Raw genomic sequence first — 15481 nt, 5'->3', positions numbered from 1 at the left:
GATTTTGGATTGAAAAGATTAGATTTGTTTGATGTTAGATAGTTTAGCTGTTCCCCAAAGTTCAAGTCCGTAGGTCCAGATAGGGCTGAGTATAGTCTTATAAATTAGAAGTTTGTTTTCTATTGAGAGATGAGAGGTCCTGCTGAGTAGTCGGTACAATTGGCTGAATTGTCTGTTGACTTCTTATCTTTTAAGTCTAGTATGTTGGTTCCAGGTGAGTCTTTTGTCTAAGATGAACCCAAGGTATCGTGTCGGATCTGAGTAGAGGAATATTATTAAAAGTAACAGGTGGACAGAAGCTGCAGTGGAGGATGAAAGTCACCTGGGTGCATTTCGATTCATTGACTCTTATTCGCCATTGGTGGCACCATTGTTCAATCGGGATGAGGTGTGTTTGGAGATTGGATGGGGCTATTACAGGATCAGAATGGGAGGATAGGATAGCCGTATTGAATCCAAATTGATGTGCGGGAAAACTCTGTAATTCAACCATGGATAGGAAATTGTTTTAGGAGGATTGTTTCAAACATCTATAGGATCTATAGAAAGCAGGATTATTAGGAGGTCTTCCTGGTTTTGGAAAGAGAATTATAATGTAGTGTTTCCACAGGGCAGGAAAGTTGGTTGTTCTAAAGATACAATTATAGAGATATGTAAGGAATATTATAGCTTTGGGAGGAAGTTGACAAAGGATTTGAGAAGTCAGAAGATCATACCCTGGAGATTTATGAGGAGGCATCTTTAGTTGATATTTGACCTCAGAAGGGGTAACTGCACTAGGAGGTAAGAAGAGTGGGATTGGTGACGATAGGTATTCTTCTTTTGTTTCGGTTTGGTCAGGATGAAGTTCAGGAAGAGGAGTGAATGTGTGAGAAACGTAAATGGCTAGTTTTTCTTCGTTATCTTTGTCAGATGCTGCCCATGTGCTATCATCTCGTCAGAGGGGGTGGGAAATGTATTTGGATTTTAGCATTTTGTCATGTTCCAGAGGTAATTGTCGTGAGTAGAACTCTTCTAGGGAAGAGAGGTAGGAATTGAAGGACTCGGTTCGATGGTTGGCCAATTCTCGAATCGGGTCAAAGAATGTTGCAACGCAGGGAATTGATTGCAGGCAGGAGTGATCGGCCACGGGAATTGGTGGTTATAGCTCCCTATTGTTATTTTTTTGCATTAAGGTCTGCACCTAGAAGGAAATAGTGACCAAGGAAATCAAAGAAGAAATTGAATTGAGGTTGGGAAGTGGGAATTCTGGGTGGGGACTAACTCGCTACAAGTGTTTTGGGAAAGAGAGAAGTTTGGATCGTTATGGCTGTGGTTTGTAGGAAATTTCGGACTTGTAGAAGGACTAAGTGATGTGAAAGGGATCGATGGATAGTGACAGTAGTGCCACCATGTCCTGTCGCAACTGCGGTATTGTTTCCCCGATACTGCGTCATGATTCCCGCTCACTGTCCACCTCCAGCAGATGGCTTCGGGTTCCGATGAACTTCCTATTTACTTGCTGGCTAAAGGTTTTATTGAAATATTTAGACTTTATATCCTCGGAATTTTTATTTTCCGTTTTATCTTCCAAATGTTTCGAGGTTAGGAAAGAATCAATTGAGGCATAGAAATTGAAAAGGCTGTAAGTGCCAAAAAAAAAAAATCATGAACGAGGGTGAGTGAACCCTGTGTCCAGATTAACTCTTGGAGTGCTTGGTTAGGTTGACTGAAAGAACTGTCTTTAAAGTGGAACTGAACAGATTAATATTTATTTACAAGTGCACCCAAACGTCTGTGAATAGAATAAAAAGGTATAACATACCACAAGGTGATTGTATCAATAATGAGACAGGTTGTACTTGATTTTTGATAATACTATGATTATTTGCGTATATGGGTTTATGAAAATATGGAAAATTCGATGACAATTTAGAGAGATGTATTAGCCAGTCAAGGGTCTACTCAATATCTAGATGACATTTTGGCATAGGAACATTCCCTTCTGTTGGAGGTGTTGGTCAGAATCACTTTCGACCCCTAGATTTTTCTTCAATTTAGGTTACCCACTTTATAAGGCTAAGTGAACTCTGGAGGGTTCCCGAACCCAAAGGCCTATAATTATCTTCCATAGACAGATTCGAACATCGGGCAGGTCCTTGGAGATAGTTGCACAGTGCATTACCCCTAAGCCATCCCACTCCCAAATAAGCACAACATAATTAACCTAATTTTCTAGTTGTGTATATGATTCCAAATCCGAACCCACTACCAGATTCCCCAAATTTAGGTTTTCACACTTTATTACCTTTTTTGATACCAAAAATACAACAAGTTTGTTTGGAAATATAGGGCTAACTCACGAGGGTTAAATAAAAATATTTAATATTTTTTTACTAAGCCTTTATTAAGACTAGTAAAAATTTGAAGGATCTCATCGACGATTCCCTTTATCTCAAGACTTTTAGCGCTGTTGAATTTTGAGTACAAGGTATACAATTCTTTCATTTCATAGATAATTTCCTGAGGCAGAGGTACTTGATTTTCCATTAACGTACTAATTCTTCCCCTTAGGTTTTCTGTCTTCAGTATCAGTTCTTCCTTCTCAGACACGTCAGCTTCTATTCGACGGAATTCTTCCAAAAGAGTTTCGACCTTGTAAAAGACATTCTCTGTCTGGAAATAATATTATACCACGGTTATACAAAATTGAAAAATAAATATATTTCTGAATATGCAGGGTGTCGTTTTTAGATGACCTGGCTGAATTTCTATAGATTGGATAACATTATAAAACAGGGACGTGACGGCCGTGCGGGTTGGGGCGCAGGTCCCAGTGCGCTCGGTTCAGAACGTTGTGGGTTCGATTCCCACCTAGGGGCAGTAAACATTCATTTTTCGGCGGTCTCGAAGAATGAATCTTGGCACCCCCACCTTGGTAAGTAAGCTAGATAGCCGCCAGGGGTTGGGAAAAAGGACCGTTAGGACCACTTGCCGGACTTGTCCCCCTCACCAAATACCAGTACCAGTACCAGTAACGTTATAAAAAAACAAAATATACCCATTTCATGTTTATCAGTCTAGTTTCAGATTCTCATCTGTTTTTTTTTAAAAAAATAATAGGTGGTGTCAGACCCAGTACAACTTTAAAATTTCAAATGAGAACCTATGCCTTCCGCTACATGATACATCATTTTAATGGATTTTTTTAACTGAAATCAGAATTTAAATCGGTCAATAAATTAAAAAGTCAAAAAAAAAAAAAAAAATTCAAGCTAATTTAATTGAATAATCCTTACAAACTACATCCAGTGGTTGGTAAACCTACATATTCTGTTCAAGCTGCCTGCCTTCTGTTAAGATACAAAGATTGGATCTTCTTAGCCACTCTTTGTTGGTATTCAGTTTGATGGACTGAGAAGGGTCCAATCGACAAGCATTGTACACTCTTTCCTGCATTTCTTCAACTGATTTGGCACGGTTATGGATGGCATAAAACCTGTTTTTCAAATACCCCCACAAGAAAAAGTCTAACAGAGATAGATCAGGTGATCGAAGAGGCCAACAACTACCACTACCATGATAGTGATGATTTAAGAGATTTCTGTGTGGGGTATCCATCTAGCTGCAGTACCATTCTTCGCCGATGCTCGAGAGGAACATCTAGTGGAGTAGTTAATTCCTCTTTCAAGATATTTAGAAACTGAGCTTCATTCAAATTCTTTCAGTAGAAATAAGGACCGATTTATTTATTTTCGAGATGACTAAACCATACATTGATGCTTATAACCACCTGGTTGTGACTAGTATACGATATTATGAAATTTTCCTGCGCCCAAGTTCGAAAATTCCAACGATTCAATAGACCATTTGTGATGAACTTTGATTCGTCAGTTCCCAAGTTATATGGGAGAATGTTTTCTCGACTCCCGCAATCGACATTTATATGCAAAGAACATTAAGTGCTTGTCATAATCTAAGTTCGAAGCCCCTGGACAAGACAAGAGCGATTGGGTTTAAAATTATTTAAGTTCGCAGCACATTCCTAATTTTGATTTTTGAGAAGAATTTAAATTTTCCATGACATACAGTAAAATGTCTAGTCCTGGTCGAAATCGCTTGCTGATTTCTTGGTGGATCCGTATCTCTTTATATTGTGAGCAACAGGAATAAATGTTTAGTGGTTCACTTGGGGACGATCGGGAAATTTCTGGGAGTACTAGACGACTTTACGGCGAGCAATAGCACCACTTTCAATAAAACAATTGTAGATATCAGTTTTTTTCTGACAAGAAACCTGCACTCGTCGGTTCATTCTGACTGACTACTTAATATTAATTAGGCAAACAGAATGGTTGTAAGTATTGTTGTAAAAGTTGTTTGTTTCCAGGGATTAAAATAAGTTTTCGTAAGACCATTTCGTTAAGCAATAACAGAGAATATAGCTTATCTCATTCGGAAACGTGTTTCTATCCTTCACTACATCTTTAAAACAAACTTTTTCTTATGAATTTGAACTAAAAAGATAACAAACACGAAGCGAGCAAATTATTTCCTGTGTAAAAAAAAATTTAAAAGAATATGTAGATACCAAACAAATTTATTATTTTTTCTTTAACCTAGTACCACAACTTTGTAATTTATTGATCAATCACTATTATTATGCATTAAAATGATGTATCGGAAGTCATAGGTTTCCATTTTTAAATTTTAAAGGTGTATTGGGTCTAAGACACCCCGAATCAGAAACCTCTGCAGATGAGAAATTACTTAAATTGTCACTCTCCTGGCAGTGGTGGATGGGGGGGGGAGGAGGGGGGCTCACGGCCCCATCTGTTGACCTCCTTGGTAATCCGATCTAACTCTGACTTCTTGTTATGGGGATATTTGAAAAACAGGTTTTTTTGCGAAACATAACCCTGCAGGATGAGTTGAAGAAATATAGCAAAGAGCGAATGATGCTGGGCGATTGGTCCATCCCCTAGCAAAGAGTGAATGATGCTAGGCGATTAGCCCATCGCCTAGCAAAGAGTGAATGATGCTGGGCGATTGGTCCATCCCCTAGCAAAGAGTGAATGATGCTGGGCGATTGGTCCATCGCCTAGCAAAGAGTGAATGATGCTAGGCGATTGGTCCATCGCACTGAGCACCAGCGAAGAATGGCTAAGAACAACCGATCTTTGTATCTTCAAAGAAGGCAGGCAGTTTGAACATGCTATATAGGTTCACCAACCGCTGGATATGGTATGTATGGATTTTTCAATTAAATTAACAAGCAAAATGTATTGTGTATTTTCTTTAAACTTTGTAATTTATTGACCGAATCAAATTTTGTTTCCACCATTGATTTCAGTTTGAAAATTCATTAAAAGGATGATCGGATGTCATAAGTTCTCATTTGTAATTTTGAAAGTTGTACTGGGTCTGAGACACCCCGTATGATTTTTTTTTTTTCAAAAGCAGGTCGGCATCTTTAACTAGGCTTAAAAACATCAAATACGTATTTTTTAATTTTGTATAATAACACTATCCGATCAAGAGAAATTCAGCCGGGCCATCTAAAAAGGACACCCTGTATATACGAGGCATTTGGTTGCAAAATATAGTAACTGAAAAAATGAAATTTTAAACAATTTAAAAAAAATGTTTTATCTTACACCTGTAATCACTTACCATAATTTAATAACAATATCTATATTAATTATTTCATAATTTTAGATATTTAATAGTATGGCATAAGGAGTGGCCAATGGCAAATTGCGTGGTTAATGTGATGTTATGCTGGATCTTTACGTTTGGCACTTGCCACAAATCCGTCTACAAATTGGTAAATATAGAAAACAACAAACGTCAATGTCCACATGCTTTTGTGTTTTTTTGATTTTAGACGGCTATTCCATTGGATTTTCATTATATATGTTATATTGTAAAGAAAACATTTATCACTGTTCAAAAAAACTATATTTAAATCAACTGTACGGGCATATAACAATGTTGAAGCTACTAGAACCTTCTCACTTGTTATCATACAATCAGTGTTACCAAATAGCAAATATTGTACATATTCCAACAATATAAAAGAAGGAAATAATGAAAGGAAAAATAAAAGGTAACGTAAATATCAGCAAAGTCAGCAAAGCAATTAGCAAGGTTGTAGATTAAAAAAAATCATAGAAATAGTATTATAGAACCTTTTACTTCAACCTTCCTTCTAGAATTTTTATTAGAAACGTGTTAATTTAATTACCTAGACATACAATGTCTTCATAAATATTAATTTAGGGATGTATTATATAAAAAATAAACTTCTAAAGTTAATTACCAATATTTGAAATGAATTTACACCGAATCGATAGAATTTTAAAATATACAATCTTTAACAAGAGTTAATTATTGAATCCAAAGGTTGGAGAAATTCTTTAATTAAATAAAGCACGAAGAGCACAAATATTCATTTGTTGGCAGTTCTAAAACCATACAAATGTGGATGAATTGCACTTTGGTTTGTGCCCAAAAACTGACATTCAACTTCTAGCCAACTTGCACCATCCAATTCAATTAAACTATCTCCAAGCTTGCACATTCGCGCATTTGCAAGATCCCATATAGATTTTTTCATTTCTAACTCATAGGTTTTTAGGTTTTAGGATATGCAGAATATGAAAATGCAATCGATTTATTTTAACTTTCTTGATTTCCAACGTGTAACGGTACGGTCCATTTACACGTTCTGAGAAATGCAGAATATGAAAATGATGTCGATTTTAATTAAGATCTCGTATCGATTTATATGAACTTTTCTGATTTCTATCATGTTCTTTATATGTTTCAATATATACCAAAAATAAAAATGCTATTGATTTTATAATTTGATGGGTATAGATTTAATTATTGCGTTTCGATTTATTTTAACTTTCTTGATCACGGACATATTAGGGTCACTTTATATGTTTTGAGATATGTAGAATATAAAAGTACTATCGAATTTAGTATCGCGTATCGATTTATTTTCATATTCTACATATCCCAAAACATAAAAAGGGACCCTTATAAGTTACAAATCAGAAAAGTAAAAATTAATCTATACGCGATCATAAAATATATCTATGTATAGCTGTAAGACAAAAAATGTCGCCTTTATACAAATACAAACGTATTTGGACGGTTAATCATTTAATTTTTTCGAATAAGAGATTATTTTTCTATAAAATAGACGAATATAAAAGTATTCAAATGGTTATTCGAATTGTTTTGCCCGAATAATTGATTATTCGTGTAAAATAATGACGAATGAAAAAGTATTCCGATGGTTAATTATATGTTTTTGTACGAATAATCATTTGAAGAGAAAATTCACAAATAAAAAAGTATTCGTCTCTCGCCATTTGAATAATATTTGCCCAACTCTGCAAACTTGTAAGACCACATTTAAATGTAAAACAAATATCACATCAAATTAACGCAACCTACCGGATGGTAGCAGAAGTTTCTCAGGAAAAAGTTCAATACGCTGCCACTAGGTTTCGCTGGGGAACTACATGGTTAATATTCAAGCTTTATTTTCTTATATATATTGGTCTGACAGATTGATGTCTCCAAGTGTGGTAACAACTAACTCATCCTTTGTACTCGTCTGATTTATGTATTTTTTTCTTATTCTTTAAGACAATTTATTATTTATGATACTGTTATGTATAGACTACATAAAATATAAATAATTTTCGAATAACACTGTTCTTCAATATTAATACTACATTGAAAAAAAATTCAGACTGACTGACCTATCAAAGTGTGGTAAGAGATTTTCTAGGAGTGAAACAAAGTTTATATTCGTTTTTAGAACCTCAAGAAACCCTTTTATAATAATTTTCGAAAAAAATAGGAAAATAAATTTTTTCAGTTTTCTTACCACCGGAAGCCCTTTATTTAGTTGTGTAAAATAAATTGTGTGAAATTTTGAAACAATTTAATGTCATCATATGATCGATTACTGTACAAAATTAAGTCCTTGAAGGGACAAGTAAAAGAGAGAGTGATTGTTTCTCAGGATGCTGTGGTGACGGCTGACGTTCTTCCTACGAACGCAGGCTAGCATAATGAGTGTGTGTACGGTGATCGAACAAGTGACCAGGGAGTAGAGAGACTTATGATGAACGCCTGTGTTCAAGCGACCAGGCTGTCGAGACGTAAATATAACTAGATCTGTGACGGTATCACATGATTCATGGTATCTTGATTTTACGTTGAAGAGGGCACCAAAATATATGATTTCTCATGATTGAATAATAAATTCACCAAATTGGACGTGTAAATCCAACACCCTGCATTGGCCTTTGGTTTCTTTTGAAAAATTTAAAAAATAGAAATAACTTCGACACGACTCAAGTAATCTACACCAAGGCTGTGGTTTAGGCTCTATAATGATTATACAAACAAGAGTCACTGAAAAAAAAAAAGAAATCCTCCAAATAAATCAAGATGAACAATTTTCAATTTCCTTCAAAAATTTACTTTAAGGCGACACTAAAAACGAATTATTTTATTTTTCTAAAAAAAAAAAATTGTTGACCTGCTTTACCCCACATTATGTTTTTATAATTTTTTGCGAATATATTATCGTTTAATGAAATCAGCGGATATTTTTTTCTTATTCTTCAGAAAGAGATGGATCTATACAATAACTGTGAAAAAAAGTATACTTTCTGAGATACAAACCGAAAACGCTTAATTTTACTAATAACTTTTTTTCTACTTGAGAATTTTTTTTTTTTTTCTCTTTTTTTTTTTTTTCCGAACCCTCTAAAAACAGAAATAAAATGTGGATTAGTAGTGCATTACTGTGCAAGAAAGAAAAGTAATTCGTGTTGTGTCTTACCTTTTACTACCTTTGGTATTTTAAGGTTACCTGTTATATTTAATTTTGCATATGTGTTATCCATTCAGGAGCTATTTTGAGTCCGGAGGTGAGGGGCCTCCTCGTGTTGTATCGCATATATGATAAAAAATAAAATAAAAATAAAAATAAAGATAAATAAAAAATAAAAATAATAAAGACAATAGATAATGGTGAAATGATAAGAGAAACAGTCTGAAATCAAAAGAAGTGTGAGGGAGGGGGTTGGGGTGCATCAGAAGATGGAGCTATGAGGTGATGTTAATAGGGTTTTTGGGACCTTTCCTGCCTTGCCACCTCGCGGGAAGGGGGGATGGGGTGATAGACTGGAATACTGGATTGAAGGAAGCAGGGAGACTGTCGAAGAATTTAATGTGTCTCCGTGTGATGTGCTGTTGTACAGTTTTTGAGAATTTGGGGATCTCATTGTATTTAAATGTTTTCATTTGATTCCCATGTTGAAAGGGAACATTTTGTAAAAATAGGACATAAATTGGTTCAGTAATCCAAAAGATTATTGTGGACAAAGATTCGACTATTAGCCTAATCATCCAATTGCTACACAATATTCAGATCGCTTTATCGCCCATCGATTTATTTCAAATTTTATGATTTTTAACATAATAAGATTTCAAAGGGTTACTAATTGAAAATTCTATTGATTACAAGATTGTTTGGTTCAGTTTATACAATAGTTTTCAATTACTACACCTTCGAAAAAATTTTACTAGAAAATAATATCAATGAAATATTAAGTCCTGGCATACGTGGACGAAATTGCGGTCCTAGGAAGATACCGAGGTGACAAGAAAAGACTAGCAAAGACTTTAATGCTGACTTTAAGGCTTGCAAGTAAATGGAGATAAAACAAAGAATATGATTATAAGATGAAAAATCCTCCCTAGCGATATGGTCTGCGTGGATGGCGAATCGTTTCCAAAAGTCGACCGGTTTAAATACATTTGCTCCATAATAAAAGCAATTAGGCCAACGAATACCGTAAAGGTTCTGGAGAGCTGGGCAGAAGAAAACGAAATGATTATCAATACGCAAAAGACAGTTCCAACTATTTACCCTTTCTACAAAGCAGCATGAGCTCCGAGTGAATCTTGATAATCAGGCCATTAGCAGGAGTCGTGAAGCGAAATATCTAGGACTGCTCCTGGATGATAAGTTAACCTGAACTAAGCAATGTAAGCATGCTGCAGATAAAGGAGAATCAAGACTGCGACTTGTGAAACGAATCACAGCCATAAAATGGGGAGCAGCCGCTGAGGTTTTAAGACATGCATATAGGTCATATATAAGATCAGTCCTGGAATATGGCTCTGGGATTATGGTCACAGCTACCGATTCAGTGCTGGGACGTCTTGATATAGTTAAAAATAAGGCATTGAGGATTATTACCGATGCGGCTAAATCGACACCAATTCCAATGCCACCACACATGCAACTGCAGGCAGAGATCGAGTCTCTGAAAGACTGTGGCATTGGCCACTCTACCACGAGCGCTACCCTGAGCCTGAATGGATCCGTGTATACACCGACGGGTCAGCTACAGAGGCAAATAAAAATGCAGGTGCAGCTGTCTATAGTAGCATGTTCCAACTGTCAGCACCTGCTTGAGCAAACGCTACCAATTTTGATGGCGAGGTAGGTGCTATTACTTTAGCTTTAGAAAAGCTTACTCGTGCCTGCCCAAAGAAGATAGTTCTGCTGTCGGATTATAGAGCAGCACTGCTAGCAATAGCCTCTGGACGTCCCTCAACTAACGCTAGAATTTTCGCATGCCGGAAATCCATAGAATGTAAAAAGAGAAATACTTAAAGTATTGGTAATGCAGTGGATTCCAGCCCATTGCGGTATACACATGGGAATGAGGAGGCGGATCGACTTCCACGGTTAGGGGCTAGCCAACCACAGCAGCTTCTTCCTATCACCATGGACACTGAAAGAACAGAGAAAAGGAGTCGAGGAGAATGTGTGGGCAAGAACTGGGCGGCATTGCTAGATCCTAAGAGGCGCCCTACTTTGACTTTACCAAGAGCGGTGTCAGTGGCTTGCTTCGGGTTGGCTACTGAACATGACTATTTGCGGTGGCACCTGAAGAAAATAGGAGTGACTGAGTCTTCAGACTGTGTCCTGTGTGAAGTTGGTGAGATGACTGGCGATCACATATTTGCATGTGCGGCAGCGGCGGACTTGATTACAGGCAGGAGTTACTTCAGCAAAGCTAAACTATACTGGGCCGTTCGAAACAAAATGGCAGAAATGCCTCCTTTGGCGTAGGAAAAAATAAATAATAAAAGCAATAAATGATCAACGGACTGAGATTGAGTAGCGTATAAAAAGCGCAAACAGATGCTTCTCTCCGCTAAGAATCCCGAAAAAGTCGAAAACTCTACGAAACTGAAGGTAAGGGTGTACAACAACGTGATGAAGCCAGATCTGATATACGGCAGCGACATCTCGGCTCTAACAGTTACCCTAGAAATGGGAATCGAGACATTTGAACGGAAAGTCCTTCGTGCAATTGCAGGAGCGATTTGGAATAAGTCTTAACACATGGAAGTCAATTTACTATATAAATTAACTAATTACCTGGTCGTTGTCAATATGAAGTCATAACTTTAAATAAGAAAAAAAAGTAAATAAGAATGATGATAGTAGACAAAGAGGTAATTACTATCCGCTGGCTATTACCTGTTGGCGACGCCTGTCCTGATTCGTTTCGACGTTGGTCTGGAACTCGACGAAGGCGTTCTCTAGCCGGTTCATGACTTCTTCTGCTTCCTGCCTCGTCGATACCACGTTCTTGATATGCTCCCTCAACTGCTGGAAACCTTCCAGGCTCTCTGCAGTCACATTCACCACTTCATTTAGGAACGTCTCCTTCTGTTCTTCGGTTATCAGGTTTTCCATGCCTTTCATAAGTTGATCACAATATTTCTTTAATCCCGCCATGATTATTATGAAAAGAATGATGATTTAGCTGAATGCAGTTACAATTTTATTTTTCTAATTCCATAGATAGTTTACTGTAAATAGCTCAGAGCAATAAAATTAAAAGTAAGAAAAAAACATATGATCTGGATTAATAAGTTTGCTGGTAAATAGTCAATATGTGTAGGAAACTCATTCAGCCATATTTATTTGTATACAAATACTGTAATGCTCATAAAATCGAAATTAAACCAAAGTAACTTCGTGACTGTTATAGATGAGTCTCAAGAAGTCAATATCGCATAAATCGATTTGGAGTATCATTGTTGAATTACTTTCTCTTGGATTTTCTTGTGTTGTTCCTACTTTTCGAGATATAGAGCTCCGAATGAAAAATTATTGTTTCTTATCGCTTTGAAACAGCCGTAATTTTGTATTCCCCCTACCTATACTTGGGAGACTCATTAATTTTGACTCGTAATTATACATAGTTTTCATTAAAGTAATCAAAACTTGGGGTGAAATAACTGACTTTTTCCTCCTCTTGGGCTCTTGTACTATAACCCTTGTTTCCTTAGCAGGAAGTCCGTCTGTTATTTATATTTGGTTTGTTTCTGTTTTGTGTTGCTAATCATGTCTTGTGTATTTCTTAGGTTAGAGAAACGTGAATTTATGTTTTGTATATCATTTTTTTTATTGATAGCTCGATTCTTATATTTTCCTATAGTAATCATTTCTTTTAAATTTCGCTTAAAGTCGTTTTTTTCCTGATGTATGATTTTTGGTGCATCAAATTTGAATCTATATATGTCTTGTTTTTTAAAAATATGTAGCGAGAGCTCTTTGGACAGGTTTGTTGGTTTTGCTTGTTATATCGTTATTTTGAAACACTGTTCTGAAGTTCCAAAATAGAATTTCCTATATTTCTTTTCACGGGGAATTTCGTTATATCAGATTGTAGCTCAATTTTTTTTGTCTTTTGTATTGGTATAAAGTTTAGATAGAGTGACCGTGTTTTTTTATTGCTTTTGTTATTTTTCTCTAAATTTTACACCGGTACGATAGACAAAGACACGACGAATGACGTATGTTGGCTGGTAAGTGAGAGCTGTATTATGCTCGCACCGCACTACAGTTACTTTCAACTCCTATTAAACCTCTAACAAACAACATTGGACCGCCTCACTAGTACTAGAACAAAACATTGAATATTTTTTCGCAGGATCTTTATTAGTGGCTTCAGTAAATATTTTGGCTAACTCCCCGATAGTCGAAACCATCTCTTTATATCTGTTTTCATTGACTTTAGAATACGTCTCGTTAAGGTCTTTGATTTGGTCCATAATATCCTGAGACAGAGTTTGCGCGTGTTCCTTGAACTCATATATTTTTTTCATAAGGTCTTCTGTCTTCTGTTGCAGATCGTTCTTCGTAGACCCACTAACGTTTGCTTGTTTAAGTCGCTCTAAAAGACCTCCAAGGCTTTTACAGACATCATCTGCCTGAAAAAACATTATATTTAGCTGTACTATATAAACTTGACAAATATATTCTTGTTGATATATAACCAAATATACACGAATGAAACTTGGTAGGTATCGGTTATAATGAATGAGGATTTTTTTTTTTGCTGGTGAATTCGACTTTGTAACTTCTCGCAATTAACTCTGAAGTACGTAAATTATCTATTTCGGGCCAAATCTACAACGAATGGGATGTTGGGGTCTTTGTGTATGAACTTATTTGTGATGTAATAAGGAGCATAAAAGATTTTATGGTGAGGAATTTGATGATTTGATGGAGCCCCAAAGCTCAATTTCGTATGTCCAAACTGGTCTGATTATCTCAGCATATAAGAGCTTTTTGTATTAAATGGGAAGTTTAGATTGTATGTTAAGCAGGCGCTATAGTAATTGAAATCCAAGAGCAGTATCTTGTCGTTTCAGTCTGGTATGGGGATTCCAAGTAAGTCTCTTGTCAAGATGGAGTAGTTAGTAGTACTTAGTTTCTAAGTACCGAACCAGTTCAACATGATTTAGAGGAATACTAAAAAAAGATAATGTAGGGTAGGAAAGGAAAGGTTTACAACGGAGAGTAAAGGTGATACAATGGAATTTGTTAGAACTTATTTTGATTCTCCAGTCCTTAGATGTTATTTGTGTCTCTAGAGCTTGTAGAGTTAATAGGATCATTGTTTACAGGAAGTACATATTTGTCATCGGTGTATGTGTGTGTCGGTGTGTATTAGGACTGAGATAGAGCGGGTTGGGAAATCAGCTGTTCAAACTGTTAAGAGAAAGGGGCCTAGGATACTACCTTGAGGTACACCGGCGGACTGAGAAAAGTGGAATGATTAGGCTAGCTTATGATCTAATTTAATGGTTCTATCAGAGAGGTAGGATAGGATTAAAAGAAAATATGTAAGAGGAATAAATTGATGGATTTTACAGAATAGTCCTGGGTTCCAGACAAGCATTGGACTGTCTTGTGCACTACATCCCGCGCTCCAATTTCCACCACACATTGGACGGCCAATGACACGGTTGTATATTTGAATGGTATATTCTAAATCCAAACTGGTGTTTTGGAAAATATGAATAGAATCAAGGATTGGATAGAGGCGTTTTAATACGAGTTTGCCAAGGATGTTTCTCAAATCGCCAGAAGGAAAATATAACGATATGATGATGGATATACAAGTGGCTAAGAGAGATATTGGAAAAAGTTTGTTGTCATTTTCCAAGTGTCGGGAAATAGGTGAATCGAAGGGTAGCATTAATGAAACAGGTAAGGAATAGGATGGCTATACTAGGGAGCTGTTTCAGAATGTAGGATGTGATGAGATCGTGGCCAGGATCTTTTGTGGAGGGTTGGTAATTGGTGGATGATGCTCATTATTTCTGAGCGATGAAAGGCTTCAAGAGGAAGAAACATCTGGAATGGGATTGTTATCTCTACTTCTACATGTTCAAGATGGGTTGTATTAAGGATATCAGGATGGGAGCTAAAAGTTTTGAAGAGGTGTTCGCCAAATATTTTAGTTTTTTCTTTATTTGATCGTGACCCTTATTTAAGTCTTATTTATAGCAAGTAGTGTATGTTTAAAGGATTTTTATTTTGGTAGCTTTTTAGTAGTTGTGCCATGATTTGTCTGCAATATTTTGGTTTTCTGTAAAATTATGAAGATTTTGAATTCAATATTTTCTAATGCCTATTTTTAGCCGGTTAGTCAATGTACTGTAATGCGTCAGAAGGATATCTATACCTTGCTCTAAGTTTCAATTTGAAGAGGTAAGTTGTTTTCCCGAAAATTTCTGATGTTCATCTATGAGGTATCGTTAGTGATAGTAGTTCCTGTTGATCTTGTTAGTTTTCAATAGCGGAGTCAATGCGTTGTTTTGTTCTTAACGGAAATTTATAAGTCCAGTATGTTTTCTAGAACAAACCGAAATTTTTCAGTTCACATGTCCTGTAACCAGTGAAGGAGAAGAGTGTCAAGGGACTGCTTTTGAATGCAGGAGGAGGAAAATCACCGATAAAATTAGAATTTTTTTTTATTATTAATTTATTGTAATTTACAACTGTACAAAATAATACAATAGGTAAATATGTAGTATGTTTCATATACACTTGAAAATCTTGGGAAGGAACCACCCATTGGTGGTA

At 36.1% G+C, this 15481-nt stretch overlaps 3 protein-coding genes across 4 annotated transcripts in view; 1 reads left to right on the top strand and 2 right to left on the bottom strand.

Annotated features, from left to right (window-relative positions):
- LOC106677135 (uncharacterized) overlaps window positions 1–15481 on the top strand; it is a 167332-nt gene that overhangs the window by 38660 nt on the left and 113191 nt on the right. The window lies entirely within an intron of this gene.
- Window positions 2348–11954, bottom strand: LOC136796893 (TNFAIP3-interacting protein 1-like). The gene is made up of 2 exons (XM_067051961.1): window positions 11576–11954; window positions 2348–2655 (listed from the first exon to the last, which is right to left on the bottom strand). The coding sequence occupies exons 1-2, from the start codon at window positions 11834–11836 to the stop codon at window positions 2362–2364; spliced, it is 555 nt and encodes a 184-aa protein (XP_066908062.1). The 5' UTR covers window positions 11837–11954; the 3' UTR covers window positions 2348–2361.
- LOC106677138 (apolipoprotein A-IV) overlaps window positions 12952–15481 on the bottom strand; it is a 5076-nt gene continuing 2546 nt past the window's right edge. Inside the window, exon 2 of the mRNA XM_014414865.2 lies at window positions 12952–13317. Within this exon, the coding sequence (XP_014270351.1) occupies window positions 12967–13317 (351 nt within the window). The 3' untranslated portion in view covers window positions 12952–12966. The remainder of the gene's footprint in view (window positions 13318–15481) is intronic.

The sequence above is a fragment of the Halyomorpha halys genome, unplaced genomic scaffold, assembly GCF_000696795.3.
Source record: "Halyomorpha halys isolate HHAL.00 unplaced genomic scaffold, Hhal_1.1 Scaffold88.1, whole genome shotgun sequence".
Lineage (NCBI taxonomy): Eukaryota > Metazoa > Arthropoda > Insecta > Hemiptera > Pentatomidae > Halyomorpha > Halyomorpha halys.
The sequence above is the reverse complement of the archived record's forward strand: the minus strand, read 5'-3'. Positions and strand labels throughout refer to the sequence as shown.

What these genes read in the sequence shown, in the direction of transcription:
- LOC136796893 (XM_067051961.1), bottom strand. Translation starts at nt 11,836, where the DNA reads ATGGCGGGATTAAAGAAATATTGTGATCAACTTATGAAAGGCATGGAA. An exon ending in AGGACAGGCGTCGCCAACAG is followed by an intron (nt 2,656 to 11,575) that starts GTAATAGCCAGC and finishes TATTATTTCCAG; the next exon opens with ACAGAGAATGTCTTTTACAA.